This window comes from Mytilus galloprovincialis, chromosome 5, assembly GCF_965363235.1.
Source record: "Mytilus galloprovincialis chromosome 5, xbMytGall1.hap1.1, whole genome shotgun sequence".
Lineage (NCBI taxonomy): Eukaryota > Metazoa > Mollusca > Bivalvia > Mytilida > Mytilidae > Mytilus > Mytilus galloprovincialis.
Genome location: NC_134842.1, coordinates 73,376,629 through 73,403,510, shown reverse-complemented (window position 1 = coordinate 73,403,510; position 26,882 = coordinate 73,376,629). Strand labels below are relative to the sequence as shown.

Here is a 26,882-nt window from a genome sequence, read left to right as displayed (position 1 = left end):
CTGCTTCATACAATTACAAATACTAATCATCCTGTAAGCGTGCACAATAAGTGCCAATTTAAAAACCGACTGTCTGTTGAAAACTCAATCGTCCAAAGTCACAAGTGTATGTTCTGATAGAATCAGCGTGATTCTTCACAAATTATAATTTCATATCTACGATTCCCAAACTGTGTAAGAATTTGGAATTTTATAGTAAGACCGCTGGTAACAGTTGTCCTAAGTACTTGAAATCTTTTCTTTTGATTGATTACTTTGGTATCGACTTTTCATCTATATACATAAGATAACAAATTTGAAAAAGACCATATTATAGACATGTTTATTTCGAAATATTATTATTTTCTAAAGTCTTAGGAATTTAAAAATAAAGTTTCTGTAAGATACGGTTAGTTATGCTAAATCTTACCTAACAAATGTGTGTCTTCTCTGAACACCTGAAAGGTAAGTAATAGATAAAATTAGTGTGTTAGTATATATGATTTGTGTATGATACAAGATCAGTTCTGCACACTGAATAACATGATTCAGAACAAATTTTAACTATATCCTTACCTAAGGAATATTATGAGAACTTATTCAAACTATATCATGAATATGTTTACCTAAGGAATATCATGCTAGCTTATTTAGACTGTATCATAACTATGTTTACATGAGGAATATCATGAGAACTTATTCAAACTATATCATGAATATGATTACCTGAAGAATATCATGAGGAACTTATTCAAACTATATAATGAATATGTTCACATAATGAATATCATGAGAACTTATTCAAACTATATCATGAATATGTTTACCTAAGGAATATCATGATAATTTATTCAAACTATATCATGAATATGTTTACCTGAGAAACATCATGAGAACTTATGCAAACTATATTATGAATATGTGTACCGAAGGAATATCATGATAACTTATTCAAACTATATTATGAGTATGTTTACCTGAGGAATATAGTGAGATCTAATTGAAACTATATGTATATCTGTGGAATATCGTGTGAACCAAAGGCATATTTCCATAGATTTACTAGTTTGAAACAAATTCTAAATAAGGCCTTTGTTATCTAATATCTATGATGAGTTCATTAGAAACAAATGCGCTAATGCTATAACCGATCATAGCTTCACAAAAAAATGTGTTAAGTGAACCATCTTTGTTTTACATGACAAAAAAACCTTTTCATTTAACAGGTAAAAATATTTAAAAAGTGAAATAACAAACATACAAAACTCCAAGGAAAATTCTTAACAAGAAAATCCTTATCAAATAGCATAATCATAAGCTCAAAAACATTAATCAAATCGAAAACAATTGTCATATTCCGGAGTTGGTTACAGACATTTCCTTATGTAGAAAATGGTGTATTAAACCTGGTTGTATAGCTAGCTAAACCTCTCACCTTTATGACAGTAGCATATAATTTAATTATATGGACAATGTGCTAGCAAAGCAAACAGACAACGGAGGTAAAATTATCGAAATTAGGGGTTCATCAGCTAACATTGTATTATAAGTTTAATCAATATGAAAACAAACAATTATTAACCAACTAAGTACATTATAGCAAAAACTGACTGTTTATTAAAAATTACATATTTTCTGTAATGGCCCTGTTTTTCTCTAGTGGTCCTGTTTTTCTGTAATGGCCCTGTTTTTTCTGTAATGGCCCTGTATTAATGCCCAGTTTGTCTGTATTAAGCCCAGTTAGGGTTTTTAATCAAGTTAATAAAATTAAGTTGTAAAGAGTATAATACCTTTTTGTATTTTATTTTATTTAGTAACCAGCAACCAACATTAAAAAACTATATAAAGGTATCACTGGTCATCCTGTTCTTCAACACATAACTTCTTTCAACTTAATATCTTGGATATTTGGTATATTTAAAATCTTTATCATGGTGAAGTACACATTTTTTTTCAAACTAAACTGTCATTAAAAGAGCAAGAGGGTACATCAATTTGGCAGCAACACATACATTTTTGTTCAGTTGGTTAATAAATGTATTAAGACATGGGTGTTTTTATGATGGCGCTGTTATATGTCCTCGGTCAGTAATAATGGCCTCGGATGTCTGTAATGGCCCTCGGCGTTGCCTCGGGCCATTACATACTTCCTCGACCATTATTACATACCTTGGACATATTACAGGGCCATTATAAAAACACACATTCATTAATACTTTATTATCAACCATCTAAGTACATAATGGCCAAAAAAGACTATTTATTAAATATTACATAGTTTCTATAATGGCCCTGTTTTTCTGTAATGGCCCTGTATTAATGCCCAGTTTGTCCGTATTAAGCCCAGTTAGGGTTTTTAATAAAGTTAATAAAATTAATTTGTAAAGAGTATAATACCTTTTTGTATTTTGTTTAATTTAGTAACCAGCAACAAACATTAAAGAGTTATAAAGAACCATATAAAGGGATCACTGTTCATCCTGTTTTTCAACACATAACTTCTTTCAACTTTATTTGGATATTTGGTATATTTATAGCTTGATCATACAGAAGTAAACATTATTTTTTTCAAACTAAACTGTCATTAAAAGAGTAAGATAGTACATCAAGTTGGTACCAACCCATATACTTTTGTTCTGTTGGTTAATAAATGAATTTAGAAATGGGTGTTTTTATAATAGACCTGTTATATGTCATCGGTCAGTAATAATGGCCTCGGTGGTCTGTAAAGGCCCTCGGCATTGTCTCGGCCATTACAGACTTCCTCGACCATTATTACAGACCTTGGACATATAACAAGGCCATTATAAAAACACCCATTCATTAATACTTTAATACGTCTACAAAATTACGGCATTTAATGGAACATCCAGATTTTGTTTCATTGAAATGTGCTACTATAGAAAATCTGTAACCGTTATAAAAGAAAGAGGAAAGATACCATAGGGAAATTGTAACTCATAATTTGAAATAAACGTTCAACGCCATAGCCAAAAAGAAAAGAATCTTGAGACTTCCAATAGTATTCAAACTACAATACAGAAGAATACAGATTGCGCAAAAACGAACCATACCAAAAATTGGAGATAGTATTGTGTACTTTTGAAGGGTAAGCATATCACGATCCATGTGTGGCACTCAAATGAAGGCATATACCTCTGTCTTGCAAAGCTCTAATTCCTTCCCCGAAAATAGTTACATTTTAAATATAAATCAATGTTAGCTCTTCGTCTTTTGACTAACGTTTAGATTTTCAAACATTTCGGGATTAAGCATCACCGAACAGACTTTAATAATGTTATTGCGCATATGGGTCAGTATTAATTTTACCGTCAATGTTACACGTCTAATTTTGTTTGCTTATGGTTAAAGTTAAGAGCTCCTTGGTTATTTACATTTTTTGTTTTAAATAAACCGGAGGAGAGGGTTGAGGGCTTTTTGCAATTACAAGACACGTGTCTTTAATATATTGGTTTCTATTGTTTTCCTGTGAACTTTCTACCATTTTATGGTCTCAATGAAAAGCTAAATCACAAAAATACTGAGCTCCGAAGAAAAATCTAAACGGAAAATTCACTAATCAAATGGCAAAATCAAAAGTTCAAACAGGTTGGACACTTTTTGTTTAAATAAATGCATGTACTTTATTTTAGTCCATTGACGATCGCGTTTTCAAAGATCGAAACGATCGACGTGATACACAAATTAAAGCTAAGTTACATATGAATCTTTCGGTCACATGAAAACAAACCCAAAATTTAATTATAAGCAATTCAAGTACAAGCATTCACTTAGTTAATGATGATCTATAATTGTAACATGTCATATATTTGAAAAAGACATACGCCTTTTAAAAGCTGATATTGATTTGTGGATTTAAACAACAGTTGTGTCCCAATTTCGCAAATGTCCACCTGAAAGAGTGGCGCATAGACATTTGGAAAATCATCGGAGCCTATCAAGCAAGGCATGTTCTATATAGATCTGAAACGATACAACTTCTAACAGAAAAATTGGGGATTATAAAAACCTGGTAGAAAAACTAAAACACAGTATGATTAATATAGTTGTACTTCGTGAGAAAAAAAAGAAACAAAAGGTGTCCAAACCTTGCAAAGCAAATGTCTTTCATCCCCCACTGCCTTTAGTGCATCCAGCAAGTCGTTGAATGATTTGGTGGGTTTACCCCGTATGGTTTTTGTTCTCCAGAAATTAAATGCCATGATTTTGATAACAAGAGGCATCGTTGTGTAGCTGTAATCAATATCATTCCAATCATTTAGTTGTAACCCAAGATGAATCATCAACTCTCTACAACTATTGATATCCAGCTGATTGGCAAGTCTTGACAGATGTTTCTCGCTTGGTGACATTGTCAGGGCAGTTTTTCCAAGACCTGAATAATTCGAAAAGGTGAAACAAAATAAAAAAGAAGATGATGATTAAGATTGTTTTCAAATATAAAATAAACTACAACAATTAAAAACACACATGTTTCGAAAAGCTAAGAATGTTTGTGAAACGATTTGCGATAAGACTTGTTATGTTTTCCCTTTATGTGGTAAAACTTGACCATTAATAAATGAGAGATGTGATATTCGCAATGTACATACATGAACCAGTATCTAATTTATTGTGGATTTTACAGTACTACACAGATCGAAAACTTCTTGAAAATTACTATAATGTAAGCGTGTTCCTACCCATCTGTTATATAACATATATATATACGATTAACAATCAAATTACAGCTAGATGTTTCTCAATGTTGTAATGTTTTTATCAAAGGCTATTTCTTTTTAAAAGAGTGTTTTTTCAGATTTTCGACGAGACAATTTTTGTTATCCATGATTGTTTCTGCAAATGTATTTTACATTTTCTATTGAAGTGTGGTTTTTTTATCGTTGGACACTGGAAATTAATTTGAAACTGCTTTGTTTAACTTATATCAATGTGTGTTGATATAATATGTAATGAAGAAACTATTTGATTTCCAAAATAATTTTTTCAATTTTCAAAAACAAAAATATGCCTCATCTATATATCATGTACAACAACTGTGTAAAATTGAATTATCGTCAAATCGATAATCTTGATTTGCAGTTTGAAAAAAAATTGTGTCCAGTCTTTTGTGAATATTAATTGAGTTGGACCTCTTGTTGCCGACATCCAATTTATTAACCGATATATTGGTTCAATTGGTCATGTATGGATCAATCAGAGCATCCTTGCGATAGGAACAAGAAGAAGGTTGCTAATACATATAATACTGCAGCAATAATTCCTGATATATCAGAAAAATTAATCTCCGGTTTGTTAACTGATTCTTGTTGGTATTTTGAGTAGCTGTGTATATACTTCGATTTGTTTTACTTCATTCACTCTAAAAAGTTTATGATAATTTGTCATACAAATTCACCATAACAAGGTTCAGTATTATATATATTTTTTTATATTATTATACTGTTGGTTTTCCCGTTTGAATGGTTTTACACTAGTAATTTTGGGGCCCTTTACAGCTTGTTGTTCGGTGTGATCTAAGGCTCCGTGTTGAAGGCCGTACATTGACCTATAATGGTTTACTTTTTTTTAAATTGTTTTTTGGATGGAGAGTTATCTCATTGGCACTCACAACACATCTTCCTATATCTATCTAATTTTGTATCAGTTATGATGATTTATATCAATTTACCTTGACAATGGGATGGACATTCTTCTTGTTTCTGAAAAACGTTCATTAAATAATGAAATATTTGAAAATATAATGATTTCTTGTGATTTATATTTCAATATATCATTATACATCACGACCTCAAACAACGTCACGATTTGTAATTGCTTTGGTTTATTATCTTTCTTGCTTTTTCTCGATTATTATTATAGATAAGTGAACGAAGTAATATAAATTGTTAGTTAAATACATTTACTTAATTTTAAGTGTACTCTAAAGAAACATAATATATGTATGCAATATGAGCGTATATTTTGCTATATGCAACTCATCAGCTGCGCCCGAAACATAATTGGAGATTTAGTAAAGCACTCTGGACGCATATAATTTAAAAAAAAAATGAAGGCAAATACGTATAAAAATAGATATAAGATAGTTAATGCCTTGAAATAAAAATGTTTCATGCTATGAATATTTCTAAAGAAAACAATATATGGTGGTTTATATGGCTAGTTGATATTAGATACCTTATTAAAAACCCACAACAATGATCTTCTCGAGGAGTGTTTGTTTCCACACTCACACACCCAGTTAGCGGTTTGTTTCACCTTTGAAATGGATACCACACATGGAGATCTGCCACAAACTTCTCCGACTTCAATGCTAAAGAGATTTGTCAAATTAACTTTTTTCTGGTTCTTTCCAATGCTGATCAGATAAAATTTCAAAACAGCTTGTAAAGTCACGGTCAAGCATTCTTGAATGCTGGCTGCAATATCAGGGGAGATGTAAGACCTAGATGACATGTTCGTAAGATAGACGACGACTCTTGTTTCTTCTACCATTATTCTAAACTCGGTGTTGCTTTCAACACATGGCACGGCTGAGGAATGATATAATAATGGCCGTCCGTCCACCTCCTTGATAGGCCAAATACCACTAACTGCACCAACCAGTTTAAAAGACAATGCTGATGGTATGGATGACTTCTGTATTTGATAGACCAACGCAATTGTCCTTTTTGCAAATGATTTGTCATCTAGAAAGGACATCGGCATCTTATGTTTAACTGTGCATGGAACTAAGAAATAGTCGACGTGCGCGTCACTGTTGTTAGAGTATTGTTTCGGTATGACCAAAACATCGAGATGCACTAGAACCTGGATGATGAACTCCTTGAAGTCATCATCTTGTATATGATGAACGAATTGTTCCTGTTCCCATAGTTTTAGAAGATCTCTTTTATATAATTTTCCAGTTTCTCTCATTCTTCGTAGAATACCTTTAAGAGTCTCATTCTTAGGCCAAAATATTTCATCTGTTATAAATGATCGAAGAATGTTGACCAATGTAGGAGGATAAAGAATGATAAAATTCTTAAGTTCAGGCTGATTAAAGTACATTATTTTGCCTAAAGAATGTTGCGTTAAGAGAAAATCTTCCAGTTGTCTCTTAGACAAGGCTAGGTCTTTGTTCATTGTGTTTGCTTCATCTAACTGTGTTTTGGGTATTATATGGACGTTATCTTTTATCATATTAGCAATCAGAAGCTCAAGAGGAACCCAAAGCATTGGTCGACGTAGTCCCCACGATGGCTGGGATCGGGCAATAGTGACAAGTTGCTTTGTTAGCTTTGAATTTCATGATCGTATTTGTCCGTTCCATTTATGAAGAAAACTGGTTCAAAAATTAAATGTTTCTTCATTTCATGTGAACCAAACATTTCAGTGATTTTTTTTACAAATTGCGTTTTCATCTTCTTCTGCATGTCCTGGTGAGTAAATAATAGAAAAGAAAAGAAAAGAAAAATAAAAACAACTGTATCCTATCAGTTATTGACCAAGGCTCGACCTGTTTTGACCTGTCTTGACTAGTCTCGACCTGTTGCGAATAATCTCGACTCAGTCCAACCAGTCTCGACCTGTCTCGACTATTATTTACCTTCAAATTTAGTTTTGACTGGTGTAAATCAGCCGTTCTAACTAAATTAAATATTGATCTTACAAAAGTCAAGCTTATAAGGTAGTTTGATTTATTGCTGTGAAATGAAAGATTTTAATTTTTCAACAGGTAAAAATACAAATTATTATATAAATTCAGATAGGCATCTTCAATTTTTTTTATAACTTTTGCAAATCAACTTGAATTTTCATCAAACTATGCAGCTATCTTAGATATATATTAAGCTTACTGAATCCTTTGTCATTTTGTTTTTGTTGGATTGCTGTAAAATTTAAAAATAAAAGTAATCTTTGTAAAAAAAGCTTGGATTTGCAATTCGGACAAAAAAGAGATAGTACACTTTAATTTGTTTAATAATTTTTTCAAATCAACTTGGATTTTTATCAAACTATGCAGCCATCTTAGATAAATATTAAGGATTTCTGCTTGTCATGTTTTGGAATTTCTGTCAGATTTTCGGAATCCTCTGTTCTTATCCATTTGAATGCCTGAAAATATTTTCCCAATGAACCCCCATTTTTCTTTTTACCAATCTTTTACATGTATTGTTATAAGTCATTTGTAAAAGTCTATAAAACTTTATTAATTTTTAATAGAATTTGAGAATTTTAACTGGACAATGGTTATGCTATGAAAAATCAAGAGAGAACATTTTCCTGCCAAAATTTCAATGGCTTATATCTCGAAATCAAGCACATTGACCCCTATATTTTTTTTTGCTTTTTTGATTCTTCAATTTATTCCCTATCAATACATACTAGTTTTATGAAAAGTTATTTATTTTGAAACTGATCAGCGAGCATCCTTAAGCTTATTGAATCTTCTGTCATGTTTTTGTTGGATTGCTGTAAAATTTAAAGATAAAAGTAATCTTGGTAGAAAAAGCTAGGATTTGCAATTCGGACAAAAAAGAGATAGTACACTTTAAGTTTTTTTAATATTTTTTTTCAAATCAACTTGGATTTTCATCAATCTATGCAGCTATCTCAGATATATATTAACCTTACTGAATCCCAGGTCTTTTTGTTTTTTGTTGTATTACTGTCAAATTTAAAAATTAAAATAATCTAGGTAAAAAAAGCTAGGATTTGCAGTTTGAACAAAATAGAGACAGTACACTTTAATTATTTTACATAACTTTTTCAAATCAACTTGGATTTTTATCAAACTATACAGCTATCTTGGTGATGTATTAATCGTGGTCTCGAGCGTTGGTCAAGACCATTTCAGAATACACAAAGATCATCAAGTACTGAATCAGACTAATTAAGTAAAGTCGAGACCTAGTCGAGTCCACGTAAGTACAGTTAAGTACAGTCGAGACAATGTCGAGACTAGTCGAGTAAAATGTGTGCTCGATTTTACTGGTCGAGCACAAAAACTGGTCAATTCAGACTCTGAGCAGTTTGTAGTGTACTCTATTAGTGTACTGATATATGATGAAAACACCGTGTACCACACACAAATGTTTATTCGGCAAAAATTGAACTTTGTTCACGGTATTACATGATTTTGACAACGTCTGGTTTTGAGATAGTCATGATACACTCCAACATAATGTTAAGTGATATTTGAAAGAAGCTACACTATAAACATGCCGAAACGTTTAGTGTGGCATTATTTAAATATTAAGCCAGTCACATTCATCAAAACGGTTTTTTGTAAGCAGATAATGTACACATTAAGATTATCACAGAGCTCATGTTTTCTTGTTGACCTCAAAACTATTTATCCGTTGATGTTTACTCCAGTATAATGTGACAAACTGCTGGAAGTATTATCCAGCAATGTAAAATACAAAAAAAATACAGTAACTAGATTATAATTAGAGACACATTTTATGCTTGCCTCGGCAGATGGTAACACATCCACTTTTATCGCAATATTTGTGCAACATTGGGAACTATTTAAAAGATTAAGTCATATTCAGAAGAGTTGGGTCTATGATTTTACAATCCATTGCAAATAAGTAATGAAAAAAGAATTCCCAGACATTTCTGGAATAGTCGTGACAATCAAAGAAAATGATTATTTCTACTATAAATAAGTGAAAAGTTATAACAGAAATAAGTGTAACATTTCAGTGAACGTGACCTACTGAATAGGAATATTTACCGGATTTGTCATAACACGAGAAACACGACGGAAGCCACATGTGAAGCAAGATCTGCTTACCATTCAGGAGCACCTGAGATCACCCCTAGTTTTTGGTAGGGTTCGTGTTGCTTGTTATTTAGTTGTCTATGTTGTGTCATGTGTTCTATTGCTTTTTCTGTTTGTCTTTTCAATTTTTTAACCATGGCGTTGTCAGTTTATTTTCGATTTATGAGTTTGACTGCTTCTCTGGTATCTTTCGTCGATTTTACATATAGAAGAAATTGACCAATTTAGTGTCTATAAGAGAAATAGGATCACTAAACTAAATACAGAAGAATTTGTTCGTATTCAAAAGTTAAAGTTTTTTTTTTAAATTTTAATGTTATTTAGAAAAAAACACATCAAGACAATTATGCTTTATGGACTAATTTGTAACATGTGTTTGTGATATCAACCAAGTGATGCTACATGCATCGGAACCAATACTTACATCTGAGAGAAAGTCACTATGCGTTGCAGCAAACAATATCTTTGGCATGAAATCATCATCATCAACACAGTAGGTAAGTATTGAATTCACCCAATGTTTCACAATAGCTAAAAATAAATATTCATACTTCCTTAATGTACGTCTTACACTTTTTATCAACTAACAGCTTTACATCATGTACACACACGCATTCGTTTAAGGTTCTTTAAAACTGGAAATTTAAACCTAATGGAAGCATTACGTTTAGAATTAAAAAATAGACCTATTATCATTTTATTTTTCTTATTCCTGGAAAGTTTAAGTGATCAGTAAGTCAGGATTCCAATTGTTTAAAGGCTCCCACCATATCTTGTATTTCATACAGGCTGTTGGGCATGGATCTAGAAAATAAGAAATTTTAAATATCTGACGAAAAATAAATTTTGCAAATTTCAAAAGCAATACACAACAAGATAAACAAAAATACAAGTACTAGTTATCATATGCATATTTCCCCAATTAACGTTTCATTAGTATGCTTATGTTTTGATCATGTTTAGGACTTGCTGTTGTTAAACTTATTTTACGTTAGCCATGGCGTTGTCACTTTATTTTCGAATTTTGAGTTAGAATGTCTCTCTGGTATCTTTCGCTTTTTCAGAGTTTATCAAGATCATTTTTACAAAAACCGTCTGAGTGTTAATCCACAGTGCAGGTTATTTGTGTTAAACAAATGGTGTATCAATGAACACGAAATTCCAAATGAAAGAATCGCCTGAACTAAGGCATGATCGAAAAACATATAGAACAATGCTCTGCTATGATTTAATCTATTTTTACATGATTTCCAAAACCAAAGTGGAACAAGGTGAGCTACAATAGATCTTGAAGGCCTCTAGTTTTATTACATCAGATGCTTGTGCGCAAATCTTTATTTCTCTTAGACGTGTAGTAAAATTTGATATGAAGGACAAGGTTTTGATGTTTTTTTATATGATTTTTTTAGAATTAGTTATTTAACTTTTATTCATTTTCTATAAACTAAATCTTATTTATCATTTCAATTATTATGTAAATCCCTGACATTTTTTCTAGTGATTATACCTTATCCCTTAATATTTTAGTAATTATAAATAATCCCTAAACTAACCATTGATTCTACTTAATCCCTGACAATTTTAGTGATTCTACATAATCACTGATTATACAAATTCACCGTAACATATATATCTCCCAATTGATACGATATTCCCGTGCTTGCATTGTTTATCATGATTTACTTGATAGAGGGTTGTTGCTCACAGGGAAGCTATTAAATCAAGAGATCGAAATGGTAAAGCTGAAATCTTCACTACGTAAATTTTACGGACGCCATCACGAGTTGGTTGACCCTTATGGAATAACCGTTTTACAAATGATATCGGATATGTTCCTTACGTCGTAACTACAAACCGCTACTCTTTCATGAATGTGACCTAACGAATTAGACTATTTACCGGATTTGTAATCTCACAAGCAACGCGACGGGTGCCACATGTGAAGCAGGATGGCTTACCCTTCCGGAGCACCTGAGATCACCCCGAGTTTCTAGTGGGGTTCGTGTTGTTTATTCTTTAGTTTTCTATGTTGTGCCATGTGTACTTTTGTTTGTCTGTTTGCTCTTTTCTTTTTTGGCCTTGGCGTTGTCAGTTTATTTTTGATTTATGAGTTTGACTGTCCCTCTGGTATCTTTCGTCCCTTTTTTTTTTAAGTAAAAACTTTTGTTATTATGAACAAAAACGTCTAAATTAAATTTCCTTTGCGTCTTGTATGGTGTCAGAATACCTAGAATAGTAAAGTGAACGAAAACTGGTTGTAAGGTACCGTTGTTTTAGGGGTCTGGAAAAAAATTAAATCTTACGCAGATAGTTTATACTGTATATGTCCATGATACAGCAACCATACCACGCTTTATCATTGTTATTTTTTTCCCTAATTACACATGTTATTATCAAAGTTATGTATTACATATTGTTTGTTCATATTACACTGGGTAGTTGTTTCTCTTGTAATAAAACCATTTCAGACATTAAGTCAAAGGCTGATGCACGCAATGTGAATTAACTGATTAACATATTTAATTAACCAATATACATTATATGACATCAATTTGTTATGTTGTCATACCATTTTCAAGGATTTAAACGTATACTATCAAATACGGTATTTTCTTTCAATAATTTACTATGTTGTTATGTGACATAACAGAGACACAAAAGACGATCAGTGGCTGAAACATCTTGTTAATAGATTGTAATGGATGAGCGAACAAAAAGACGCTCGTTTGAAAGTCAAACACCCGTATCTAATCTATATACAAGGGTACTCTATGATTTATTTGTATGACTCTTTTGATTTTTGTCGGTTTCAAGGCCAATTGAAGTTAAATATGTGGTAAAATTACACAATGGAACTTATTTCTTTTATAAAACGAGATATTCTGCATGGTTATGTGGCTATACTTACATTCATTAGAAATATCTCCGGTAGGATATTCTGTCAGCGGTTCTTGAAAATCCCTACTGCCATCAAACATCACTACAAACGTTCCACCGTGCTGAACAAATAACTGATGGGTCATGTCATATGATCGTTGACCACCAAAGTCAACTAAATCTGAAGGTGCGATCTTAATTTTGTATTGGCCACTCTTTATTTCTTTCAAAATGTCGTCATGTACTGCATATGATTCAACTTTTTTCAACTGAGGACGACTTATCGATCTTACCTTTTTCACTTCGGACGGGGTAGCATTTTCATTCTGCAAGTATTTATCTTGTTTAATGTAAGCCTCGGGTGAAACAGAAGCTTTTGAACTTAAACTTGTATTTCTCTGTTTAACTTGTATACTTGATTCTTGATGATGCGTCGAGGATGGCGCAATACACAGCTCATGTTTTGTATCAACGCTTGCACATGTTAGTATCTCACGATTTGGCTTTCCGATGATTAACTTTGTCATCACATTATGACCTCTATCTTCTGCAAAACAAAATTATCATTATAAATTCCTTATTGAGAAGGATTCCTACACATAAACCAATTTTCCCTCTAATGAATTTTAGAAGTTTACTCTAGCATTAGTATAAACACAATTAATGTACATATATAATAACAATTAGTTAGAAAAAAATGTCAACTCAATTACTATCGATTCATCAGTGAAAGAAAAATCAGTTATCTATATATCTATCAATTGTATGTGAGGCGATTCTGTGTATTTCGTGAAAAGCTATTGCGTAATTTTCACCTTATTTCTTTACAGTTGGTTCTTATGATGTGTTGCTATACTGAAATTAAAATGTTTTTGTGCTGTTGCATGTAGCAAATACTTTATTTTTATATAGTGTAGTATTTCCGCTATTTTTTAAGAATCCGCATCTGTAAAAATATATTTTCTTATCCAAGGTCCAAGGTCGAGGCTGCAGTTTAATGATTGTGGTTGGTTTATATCTGGAATAATCTTTCTTGAAAAGTAGCACTGCACTAAATAAGATTGTTAATTTTATCGATTGATTTTGTCGGGGTATCATTTAAATGACTACACGGCATGGGTGTTTTCATTGCTGAAGGTCGTTATGAGTCCCATGATTGATTATATCGACGTCATTTGAACTTTGGTAAATTTCGGTCTCGTCGACGATCATACCGCATCTCAGATCTTTATTAAGATCTCATATCGGACATAATGACACAATTTGATGTATTAAGTATACAATGTCAGTTGCCATTACTTGTTCCTTCTGTGGCATGTACTACAGAAGCAACATGTTTGTTATCACTTCGGCTGGTGGACATTAATGAAAATGTTTCCCTTGATCATGTTGATTTATTAATCTTTTTTTGTATCTAACATGTATAACTTATTTAAGAAATATTTTTTAAAGTGGTACGTGTATAGGATTTTTGATTTATGTAGTTTGTAGTTTTTATGTGTATTTACTATTTAGTCTTATGGTCATGCATTGTATAACAGTAATTTGATTTTGATTTTCTATATGTTTATAAAAGTTAAGATAAGCTACTTCATTTATAAATTTAAGTTGAAAGCAACTATAAGTATGTGATTGTTTTGTGTATACACAGTTTTGATTTAGAAGAACATACGAAATGGTAAGAAAATACAAATAATAACGCTATTAAAACACAATTCCATTAGAATATGCTTTTCATGGTTAGGAAATACATAAAATAACACCATTACAACTCAGTTCTAATTTATTATTCTTGTACGTGTCTATTTTATTTTTAGAAATTTACCTTTGATAATAAACAAATAGATGTGTGACACTAATCCATTCATGTGAGGCGTCATTGTTATTCAGCGGTTTACATGTAGTATTGTACTAATATATTATTTATCTATGTATTTCTCTTAGCTCAGCGTTTGTTTTACTGTATTCCTGTCACATAGTGTTGTCATTTTAGCGGTATTTGTAACATTTCAAGCTAAGACTGAGGTTTGACTAGTCATAGCATCAATTTTATTCCACCACTTTTTCTTAAAATGGCTTGTACCTGACTGGGCGAATAAGGCTTATAACCGGATTTGAACAGACATGAGCAACACGACGGGATCCGGAGAGGGTCTGTTGATCTAATTGGTCAGTCTACAGTTGTATATGTTGTGTTTTGTGTACAGTTGTTTAACTTCTTGTCGATTTTTGTTTTCTGCTATTGCATTGTCAGTGTGTTTTCGACGTGAAAGTTTGAATATTCATTGTCTCTCTTTAATAGTATATACTTATTGAACCATGATGAATCTAAACACAACAGTATTAATAGTTACAATGTCCGCGCATTCAACAACAGTTGTAGCTTTAGTGATACATGTACTAGATACAAAAAAAAAACTCTTCAGTGGTTGCCGAATATGACCAACCGAATTAGAAATATCACCAGGTTTGTACTTATACAAGCAACACGAAGAGTGTCACATGCAGAGCACGATCTGCTAACTCTTTCGTGGCACTTGATATCACCCCAATTTTTGTTGGGGTTCGTGTTGTTCAGTCTTTTGTTTTCTATGTTGTGTTTTGTGTACTACTGTTTGTCTGTTGGTCGTTTTCCCTTTTAGCCATGGCGTCAGTGTATATTTGACTTAAGACAGGTACGAATTTGAATGTCCCTTTTGTATCTACCGTCTCTCTTTTAGTGATGATCGAGGCTAACTATCTGAAAGGCTAATGCTAAGGCTAATGCTTTTAATTCTGTAACTGTTTATTATATTGGTATATACATATGTTTTATGAGTTTAAAATATCGACCTCTTAAAGGAGTAGGTCCGGTAAGGACCGATTTTGGCCTCAAATTTCAGGTTCATCTGACGAAAGATTTTGACAACTTTTTAAACACTTAAGTGTCTATTTCATTTTCATTTGAATCAATTAGTTTATGTGAAATATTTTAACTGATTAAATTACAAACGATCCGATTCAAGCTCAAATATGAAAAATCTACCAAATCTGCAAAAAAATGTCACTTTTCAGATGGTTTTTGACAAAAATGAAAGTGGCCGCTTGCGTGTTCATCCTCAACCTTTATATATGTTATGTATTATCATAAAATACAATTTACATTTCAATATTAGGGATGAACACGAATGCGGCCACTTGCGTTTTACGCGAAAACCGTCTGAAATTTACCTTAAATGCTAGAATTGTGAAGATTTCAGTAATTAAGCATAACTTAATGGTGCCAGTACCTGACATATGTGCATTGTATTGTCAAAAAGAGCCCATATTTATGTAGCAGAAGCATTCTACTGTTGAATGTATAACTAAAAGTTTACATTTTAACAATTTTGTAAAACTGCTATATTTTGGGGCCAAAAAGGGGTCTTACTGGACCTACTCCTTTGCAATGTATATTACCTTCCTTTAAGGGAACCATCTCAAAAGTTTCCAAGTTAATACCGTTACGACCAAAGTGTATTACCAAACCATCTGTTGATTTCCACGTAAGCGGTATTGGACTACCAATTAGAACGCTTGCAAGGGTAGATTTCCCACATGCACAACTTCCACAAAGAAAAACTCTATTTTCATACGATTCATAAGTTCCAGTGGAAAGTAATATGTGGAAATCTTCGGACGTACCAGCAAAAGGAAGCAAATCCTGATTTACTAAAAGCATAAATTGATTTCATGATGTATTAATTGTTTTGTGTTATTCATATGTCAATTAATGAAGAATCGATCGTGCTATATTCATGATATTCATGATATTCATGAATTAAAATTTCATATTTTATAACGAAAGGATCTTTTATATTAGTAAGGTTCAAAACAAACAACAAACAATTGCTTGCAGTTGACAACAAATACACTATTTTATTACAAAACATGTATCTGAATTAATAAATCATTTCACCAATTATCATATCATGTTTATTGTATAGATTATGTCAAAGCTATTATATTTTATATGAAGCAATACTTGATGATTATAGAAAAAAAAGATGTGGTATGTAAGCCAATGAGACAACTGAGAAATAAATTAACAACTATGGGTCATCGTACGGCTTTGTATAACTACAAAAAGGGGTTATAGATAAGTTGTGTTTTGCAGATACATGTTGCACAAATGTTCAAACACTATATTGCATTTTAAAATTTTCATTTATATCAACGAATTCATAATCTCATACTTGGTTTTTTTCATTTTTAGTAAAACAAAATTGCATAATTCTCCACCAATGCCTTTGGTTATAAATGTGTTTCAATAAAATGAACTTATCCTCATGCTATTTGTACTCCATGGATGCCACAGCTAATGCGGTGAAGATTTATATGTTTGGACGTTTTTTTTTATTTCAAAAAGGAACACTTATCACTTTGTGTAAAGACTGACATGTAATTCTTAGTAATGACATTGTTATTTGAAAATAGATTAACATAAATCAATCGTCTTGAATGATTAAATGCAACATTTAGGTAAAACCAAGTAATGTCAAATCTTAAGTAGCAATAAAGATGTGTATGTTTTAGCCAGTCCATCATTTTGAACAAAAACAAGACATTAAACGCATTTAGTTTTTTAAATACTAGAAGTTCGATGATGTCTTTATTCGAGAAGAACATAGTTATTTCATTCAGAGGACTTACTTTTCTAAATAAGATGAAATGGTTGTGTTTTGAAAAAACATGCTTGAAAACAAATTGACATCGTTAATAACATGTTTTCAAAGGCGTACACAAAACAAAGTCAACATATAATGTTATTACTAGTTACTACCTTCCGACAAAGTCTTTGCAAGCAATACCCTTACCGCTTGGTAGACATGTGAAGACAACAGTTATGAACGAGTTAATATATATGCTACTCATGATATAAAAACGAGACACAAATCAATCATTAAAAGTTAAGTATTGTAATATATCTTACCTCCTACGCTTTCAGACCTCTCTTGAGGTGACTCGTCTTGTTCCAGAACTGTAGTAGTGTTTTTAGGGACACTTCTTTCTTTGGTCATATAAGACTACAATACATTGATATTTGGCTGATAGTCAAACCACTCTTAAATGAGTAAAATCAATATCTTTGTAAAACATTATATATATCTATATGATTGAAATAAGCAGACGATGGTAATTATATACAGTTTGGGTGCAGGCCAAGCATTACATAAAGTGAACGCCGCATGCCCATATTTCGTTATTTTTCGCGTTTCTAGTAAAAACGCGTACTTGAGAAAATATTTGGCCTTAAATAGGAATGCTCAGCATAAATTTATAGCTTATAGAAAGCAAAGTAATTCCATCTTCATACATATATGTAATTCGAATTGTTAAGCAATTCATAACTTTACTTTTCCTATCTTTAAAACTCAATTAAAGAACATTGATGTTGGTGTGTTTTATCTTGTATAAAAAAGTCGTTATTACTGACTTTGTTTTCCGATGACTTCGGCATCAAAAGAAGGAGGAAAGATAACAGAGGGAGAGTCAAACTCATAGAAAGAAAATAAACTGACAACGCCATGGCTTAAAATGAAAAGACAAACAGACAAATTATAGAACAGGACACAGTATAGCAAACTAATGACTAAGCAACACGAACCCTACCAAAAACTTGGGGTGATCTCAACGATACAAGCTATATATTCACAAATGCCTTTATAAAACCAATAACAGTGTGTTTTTTGTGATGTTACTTTTTATCCTTAGAGGGTATTTAATATCCCATATTTACATAAACAGCAGAATTATTTAACAAATGTGAGGCTATAATGGCAACAAACAGAAAACAATCATTTGTCATAAAACAAATAATATTTAACCTGTAAAGGGTATGAGTTTATTAGTTTTAAGGACTTTTTTTTTTTGGGGGGGGGGGGGTATAAAACGATCAACAAGACAAAAAACAGAAATAGAAAACAGAACTTTTGCAAATATGGCTTTGTTTAGACACCCTAGTTCATGTATATGTTTAACCCCGTCGCATTTTCGCGCCTGTCCCAAGTCAGGAGCCTCTGGCCTTTGTTAGTCTTTAATTATTTTAATTATAGTTTCTTGTGTTCAATTTGGAAATAAGTATGGCGTTCATTATCACTGAACTAGTATATATTTGTTTAGGGGCCAGCTGGAGGACGCCACCGGGTGCGGGAATTTCTCGCTACATTGAAGACCTGTTGGTGACTTACTGCTGTTGTTTTTCTATGGTCGGGTTGTTGTCTCTTTGACACATTTCCCATTTCCATTCTCAATTTTATATAACCACATTATGTTTTTGACAAGATTTCTACACTGACCCAGAAATTGTAGATAAATAGGTATTCAGTTATCTGGAGACAGAGACAGATATATGATTAGATACCTTATGTAATCTTGCATAATTGAACGATTAGATATTCAATTTCATATTTATAGTTGCAGTTTTTAAAGTATAATAATGACCTTTCATTCATGCAGAACATTGTTATTTTTTTATGCTGTGATTTTTCTTTTAATATACAATTAGGTATAGGTCATTACTTTTGATATATGCGTTAACAAACGACTAAACACTGTTACCTGTATTACTTCCTTTGCATCTCTCTTTTCTTCCGAATCAATCCAGTAGTTTTCGACAACATCATATGCTGTGTTGCCCAGCTGTAACAGCAATGTATAAATTAGCAGAGATATTCATGCAAGACATACATGCTGTTAACTACGTATGTTCGTAGACATTTATTGTTTAGCGTTAAGGTATTCCTAGACAATAAGGCTCTGAATCATTTTCCTTATTATGTAATTTAGATTTTTATAGAAAACGAGACAAAACTTTACATATCAGGGACGAATACTATTGCGTTATTTTTCTACTTGCGAACGTAAATCGCTTGCTGAAATCAGTTGACAAGACCGTTAACCTTGGTCAGTCTGGTAACAGTACAACATAAGAACGAACTATATAACTTAGTTGCAAAAAGACACTAGTATCAGATCTGAAAGTACTCCAAGTTACTGACAACTTGCTCAAAGCCACTAACAACTAATACAAAGAAGCATGCATCTGAAACTAAATAAGGCTTGCGTGTCCCATAGGTTTGGAATACCAGCAAAAAAGGCAACAGTAGTATACCGCTGTTCAATAGTCACAATTCGATGAGACAAAAACAAATCCGGGAAACAAACGTCAAACCGTTGAAACACAACTATAAAAGGAAAACCTCGACAAGTTATATCAATGTACAAACGAAAATTTATATCACTAGTAACCCAAATTTAACTTGATCGGACAAAAACGCATTAACGCTGTTTGAATGAGATTAATCGTCATTTGATAAAGATTGACAAAAATTAAAAATCATTTTTAATTTATTTCAATGCATATCAAATCATTTTAATGCCAGTCAAATAGATTCGCTTGCAGTCGTTCAATTTAATTCAAGTTGGCGGTAAGTTACGTCAAACAAATAGGCCACACCCCCGTTAAGCTATTTCAAACTGGTATTAATTCGTTTTAAACCGTGTTGAGACCCGAGCTTTTAACAGGTAAATCACTCAAGCAAAACAACATCGATGTATCTTTCGTTTATTTGTTTCAAACTTTATCGACTTATATATATAAATGCGTGTATTCTTATTAAAGTCATATACTTCACAATTTATACAAATAAATGATCAATACACGTAACATATAAGGAATTTAAATAAAAACAATAAAATATTGATGCACGGTTTAAAAAATTCAAAACTTGTGAATCTGTTAAAAATAAAATAGTTAGATGTTTAACATATTTTTAATTTGCCCAAATGCAGTAGATCTTTATCTCACATATTCGTTTCAAAACTTGCTGAGTGCTATGAAAACTTGTGACATGTAAGTAATGTATGGTCCATTGCAATGACTTACGAAACTTTAGGTATTCCTGTCTATTTCCGTTTCTCTTTTTCTGTCTTACTATATTGTACTCGTAAATTAAATATAGACACGGAAATTAAAGTAACCTACAAAAATTATTTATTTTTCACATAGTTTAAATCGATGTATCTTATATTTTCGGTATATATATATGAAATAGCTTGTAATAAAAACAATGTTGTGTTAAATAATAAAATTAATGAAGATACTGCTGACATTTGTTGAATTTAATAAACAGTTAAGTCTTGCACACTATTGTAAATGAAGGAACAGCTCAATAAACTTTTAAAACTGTGTCAAATTGTAATATCGGTCACTGACGCGAAACGGGCGTAAATTGTGGAAAAGTAGCACAATACGAAATTGTGAATTGTGGTTCCGATTTTGTACAGGGATTAGTGTGCTGTCATGCACCGTGACGTACACAAAGTCTTGCTATGAACATATATTCTGTTTATATGAGATAAATTTTAGTCTGCGATAACGATGGGTTGGTTGATTTAAGTTTTACAACCTTGACTTGCTCTAAGTCGACATTATCTTACGTCTAATGCATTAAAAAAAAACGTATATTTACATTAGGGCATACCTACCAAATTAAAATCAACATAAACATTATTAAAATAAACAAGAATGGAAAAGAAACAATTATGCATTGTTGCTCTGATATAATTTTTATTAACTATATTTGAGCGGTAATGTCTTAATAAAAACTAATTGTCGTATACATAAAATATTTCATCTAGATGCTTTCGTTGAAGTTCGCGTTACATATCAAAATGAATTTCTTTGGTTGGAACGTTTGCAAACTTTCAATCCAGGTGTTCTCATCGAGGTCCGCGTTCATGTTTCAATTCAATACACAAAATTTCATCTAGGTGCTTTCGTTGAAGTTCGCGTTATATAGTAAAATGAATTTCATTGGTCGGAATATTTGCAAACTTTCAATCCAGGTGTTCTCATCGAGGTCCGCGTTCGTGTTTCAATTCAATACACAATATGAAGTCCAAAATGGTAAAAAAAAAGAATTTTAAACTCTACGATGTCCGAGTAAATAAATAAAATTTAGAAAATAAAACACTTTTACGATTGTTCCAACACAATAAAGATACTATCCTTTTCGCCGATGAATAATTATTACTATAATATAAGAACTAGGATTTGTATACTATTCAATTTGGGAACAGTATACCTAACAATATATATGTTCCTGATTTGATTTATTCTTCGAGAAAATAAATTTGATTTATTCACTTAAATCAATAATTGATCAACTTGAACTTTGAAAAAGCTACATTAATATATCTTTTCGCATCCTTTAATTTAAGGACTAGTCCGCATATTTCGTCTGTTCTAGCTTCAAACCAAGCCATCATAAATACATCAGAGAGTACTAAAATTAAAGCATTTATTTAAAAACAATCCCCATCTAACTTCAAAGTATGAGGTAAATCGATTAGTTTACGCTAGCCAAGCAACCTACAGACAAAATAAATCTTGTCTCCCCGATCGAGACTATCTATAGACACGGAATAAAAAATATGGAAATAATAGCATGTTAGCTATAGATTGGTTACAAACACATTTATGCAAACATGAAGCAGCTGTTTCTTTACTGAACTGGTCAGTGGTAATACAAAACCAGGGTTTCAAAAAGATGAAGAAAAAGAAAAAGACATTTAAAATTTATAAAAAAGAAATCAGAAATAGTGTTTAACTGAAATTGAACAAAAAAGAAATTATAAAAAATATAGTCTATAATATGTGAATATTTATTTAAGAAAACTAACAACAAAATGAAAGAAAAATATGTGATGCTTAAGAATATTGACCTGGGCCGTAACAGCCTTATGTTGGAAATTTTAAAACAAAGTTGAAGCAAAGGCTTGTCTTAATATCAAATTGTTTTCACGGCGAATGTCTTGCAAGAAGCAAACTCCCATTACTCCGGTGTCGCCCCTGCATGTTTTTGCGTGATCCATGCATGTTTCTGATTTACTTGTCTTTTGTTCATTTACTGTCCTACTGTGTGGCTATAGTCTAAGTGTAAATTGTCATTTGAAATACTTGAAACTTGCTTATACTGGTTGGTTACACGTGAAACTCATGATAATGGTTCATGCATAAATCACCGGAAGTTGGTACACGTTAAATGCACGTTATTTTTAAAAATAACATTATTAAAATAATATCTTTTTTTCTAAAATTTAATTAAAATCATGAAAAATACCTTCATATTTTTGCAAAGTTCACGTGAAAATAACATGAAAAATTTCAAGTGTGATTCATTTGAATTACTGAGTTTTTTACTCCATCATTTAAGGCAATGGTGGTGTCGTTGCTTCATCCATGCAGAAATATAGTACTTTAAAAATATGATTCAGTAAACAGTTTTATAATTGCTCGGTTTTTTATGGTTGTTTTACGTTCAGTGGCAAATAGTTCATGCATGTTCGGGACAATACAATACAAGCTCAGTAAGTCGGACAAACAGTGCAAATTGTATGCAAAATTTCACAAAGTTCAACAGTGTCATTTGTGGAAAATTATTTACGAAACAAATCTTTGGATCACACATGCATTCTTTAAGTAAAACAAACTGCAAATGCGAAATATAAAAGGTTCAGCTTGAAATTCCACATGTAGGAGATGTTAGCCGGAGTCTGCGTGCCTTTTATATTTTATCAAAACGTCTAATCCAGCAACCTGTCATGAAAAAAAATAAAGGAAACCAAGACGAAATGCGCACCTTTAATATGAGTACATTTTTGTTAACACCAGGCCTTGAAGGCATACAAATTTGCTCAGTGCTCGGAGCACAAAAATCACGCTCGAAACATGAAATCCAGTAATTTGATTGGTTGATTTTCGAGTCTGAGTACACAAATCATGCTAGAAAGTGTTATGATCGTGAGGACAGGTAAGCAAGCTAACATTTCCGTCATTTTGTATTTGGTAGAAAGTTGATTAATTGGCAATTTTACCGCACCTCCTTATTTCATTATGGTTGGAATTTTCTCCAGAAGAACAAAAGTTTTAGGACTTAAACAAATATGTACTAGGAGACTGAAATGTTACTGTGATAATTATACTTATCAAAACTTTCCTATTTAGGGAACCGTCGTTTAGTCAACTGACTACAAATAAGAAATAAAAAGATACTCGTCCAATTGGCATTAGTCACAATTAATTTGCTTGGTGTATTTGGTTTTGATGTAGTTAAATGTCCAACTGTAGCTATCTTATAAATTGCATATCCCATATCTCTATTAATCGTTCTAACAGCAAACTGGTGTACAAATAATATGTTACATATATATTTTTTTTATTTTATTTGTACTTGTACTTTTTATAAATAAAGTCTCATGTTACCCCACTTCCATAATTATCAAGCGTAACGTATATATTTCTTTTTGCCTAAATGTTTGTAAATTTTGTCGATTTCTTTGAAAAAATTATAGGCAATGATTTAAATTTTAACAACTAAAGTTTCAAGTTACGGGTGTAAATTGTAGGATTGCTTAACGTCCAGTGGCAAATATTTCATGCATGTTCAGGACGAGAACAAGTTAACACTAACTTGAATACAATACTAGGTAGGTTTTGTAATAGAGCCGATCCGGGAAAATGTTTGAGAAAAAGTTGGACTGACACTGAACAATGAGGGTATATTATGAGCAATTTGCCCCTCATGACCTAACAAGGCAACTATGTTAATTCTCTTTTAGTCGTTTTGTCTCCGAACTTATACATGTACATCTTTTCCAACTCAAATCACACACAAAAAAACTACACTACCAGCGAGTACCCATGCAAGCGGAAATTAACACGAATAGAAAATCTAAATGATTTCAAGATCTAGCTATTTCAGTCTCTTTCTGCTATTTGAATACTAATAAGTCAGTCGTTTGCTTGTAAATTTCGAGAATTTTTTTTATAACGAAACCAGTCTTACTTAGTGACTAAAGCCAGTCCCAACTATTAGCTTGCGGTTATAGACGCAAGTGGATACTTGGGACTGGCTTTAATCAGACTCTTACGGGACCTGATTTTTTTTATTTTGTTTTTTCCGAATCAAGTTTCTACATATATTTCTCAGCCTACGGTAACCTTCTCGGGCCTGATTCCGATGTTACTGTATGTCCTGTGTAAACTTGGTCTAGCTAGCACTTTATTTTTGAAATGTTTCCGAAACTATAACGGTTTTATGAGACTGTTTACATTTAGAACACATATAATGTTATTCGGCAAAATAACCAAGTTAAACCACTTTTTTTTACATTGAATTTCCATACTAACAAACTATTTTCTGTTTGAGTTTCAAAGTCTGCTTGTATTGTACATTTTCGACTTATTCTATCCGTATTCTCATCCAAATCAATTTCCTTTTTCCATTTTGTCCGAGCGGTGATTTTGACGACCATTTTAACACGATTTGATAGTTGTACGAATTCCCGTTTTTTTACACATCATCCTACGTTTCTAAAGATACATGTAAGATTTTTATTTTCAAAACAAAATTTCATGAGGATACAGCGCGAATCATGAAAAGTATTTATTGCAAAATAAACTAAGAATGAAATAAAGTGATAAAACTCAGTCTATTTTTTATAAGAACATATAGATAAATCGTGCAAAGGCTTAAATATTAAAAAAAGGAGAATATAAATTAAAAGTATATAGTAATTAATGAAAATTTTAAAGGTTAAAAATGAGCAGAAGAATTGCTGGAACACGATAAAGCAACCTATGTCAAAACGTTTACCGTTACGTATTGCATACAAACTTTCGACACTCTGCATCTAGAAAAAGTTACCATAAAAATGTCAAATAGTTTCCAAAAATATTTTTTTTTATTATTTAATCACTTTGTGATTGCAGAACCGGCTGCGTTGACTTGTTTGTGTGAACGTTATTCGATAACGTCAGGAACGATAACTCGTGGCGTAACGTCATAAGTCGTGTCAACTTACTGTCAAGACAAACGCTTTTATAGAGAATAAAGGAATATGGAGTAAACATACACGGGACACTAATCGCACACAAAGTCAATGCTTAACAAAAATACAAATTATCAATGGTCAGCGTTTTTATTCCTGTTCATCTTTTATAGTCGCTAAATGGTCTTCAACAATGAAAGATTCACTTGTGTACCAGAACAACAAAAAGACACTAGCAAGAAAAGATCTGAGAGTACTTAAGTTACTGACAGCTAGTTCACACTCTTACGCTTGAAGTATTCCTGTCCATCATCCCGCAATCGTTATTTTTGAAGACCATAAGTGAATGAATAATTCGATTTTCTGTCTCAGGATCTGCACATACCACTGAACATTGAACCAAGTAAAATCCAGAGTTTTGCATTTACAAGGACGCGTACGGATAAGGATTAAATATAATCTTTATGATATATTCACTTGTACTTTACCCTTAGGCTGTCTTCGTGTACTGTAATTTATGGTTTAAAGGAATACGAATACTTTATTTTTCATAAAACTTCAATTACTAGTTATCAAGAACATACATAAACATAACTATAAGGTAAAATTATTACATGCATGTGTAAACGATACAATTAAATTAACATGGAGAGCTGACTTTCACATTTATATTTTTTACATAGTTTTTCTTATATTACAATATTTGAAGAGTTAAAATGTTGATCAACTTTAAAGATATATTAGGGTTTGACTAACAGTAGTTCCGTAAACATTTCCTTCTTTCTATAGTTTAAATGTTCTACAATTCATAATGAAATGGAACTCGTCATCAATGTTGTTTGTGTCACAGAGACGACTTATTTTGTCTTCTCTGTAAATCCTACCACCTTCTAGACTCACTGAGCGGCAAGTGGCGACTACCACATATGCGTATTTGCGTAATATATGAATTTAGTAAGGTAAAAATGAAAAGCAGTTTTCAAATTGTTAATTGTTTTTGAAAATACGATAACATGAATTTTTTATGCGATTCTGCAATAAAAACAAAGCATTCTTGTTGAAACTGGTCTTTGGTTGTTTTTTTTTTGTTTAATACATTTTGATACCCATTAATCACAACCATTTAATTCGAAATAGTTGTAATTTGCAATTTTTTTAAAGGAGTAGGTCCAGTAAGGGCCGATTTTGGCCTCAATTTTCAAGTTCATCTGACGAAATATTTTAGACACTTTTAAAACACTTAAGTGTCTATTTCAATTGATTCAATTAGTTTTTGTGAAAGATTTTAACTGATTTAGTCATTAAAAACGCTCCGATTCAAGCTTGAATATGAAAAATCTATCAAATTTGCCAAAAATCGTCACTTTTCAGATGG

At 31.9% G+C, this 26,882-nt stretch overlaps 1 protein-coding gene across 1 annotated transcript in view; it reads right to left on the bottom strand.

Moving 5' to 3' along the window:
- Positions 1-19,309, bottom strand: part of LOC143076379 (uncharacterized) — a 30,931-nt gene extending 11,622 nt beyond the window's left edge. Inside the window, exons 1-9 of the mRNA XM_076252118.1 lie at positions 19,232-19,309; positions 17,604-17,697; positions 16,091-16,342; positions 12,684-13,199; positions 10,200-10,306; positions 6,178-7,421; positions 5,672-5,702; positions 4,089-4,375; positions 410-437 (exon numbers count right to left, since the gene is read on the bottom strand). Coding sequence (XP_076108233.1) covers positions 7,278-7,421; positions 10,200-10,306; positions 12,684-13,199; positions 16,091-16,342; positions 17,604-17,691 — 1,107 coding nt within the window. The 5' untranslated portion in view covers positions 17,692-17,697; positions 19,232-19,309 and the 3' untranslated portion in view covers positions 410-437; positions 4,089-4,375; positions 5,672-5,702; positions 6,178-7,277. The remainder of the gene's footprint in view (positions 1-409; positions 438-4,088; positions 4,376-5,671; positions 5,703-6,177; positions 7,422-10,199; positions 10,307-12,683; positions 13,200-16,090; positions 16,343-17,603; positions 17,698-19,231) is intronic.
- Between the last annotated feature and the right edge of the window lie 7,573 nt (positions 19,310-26,882).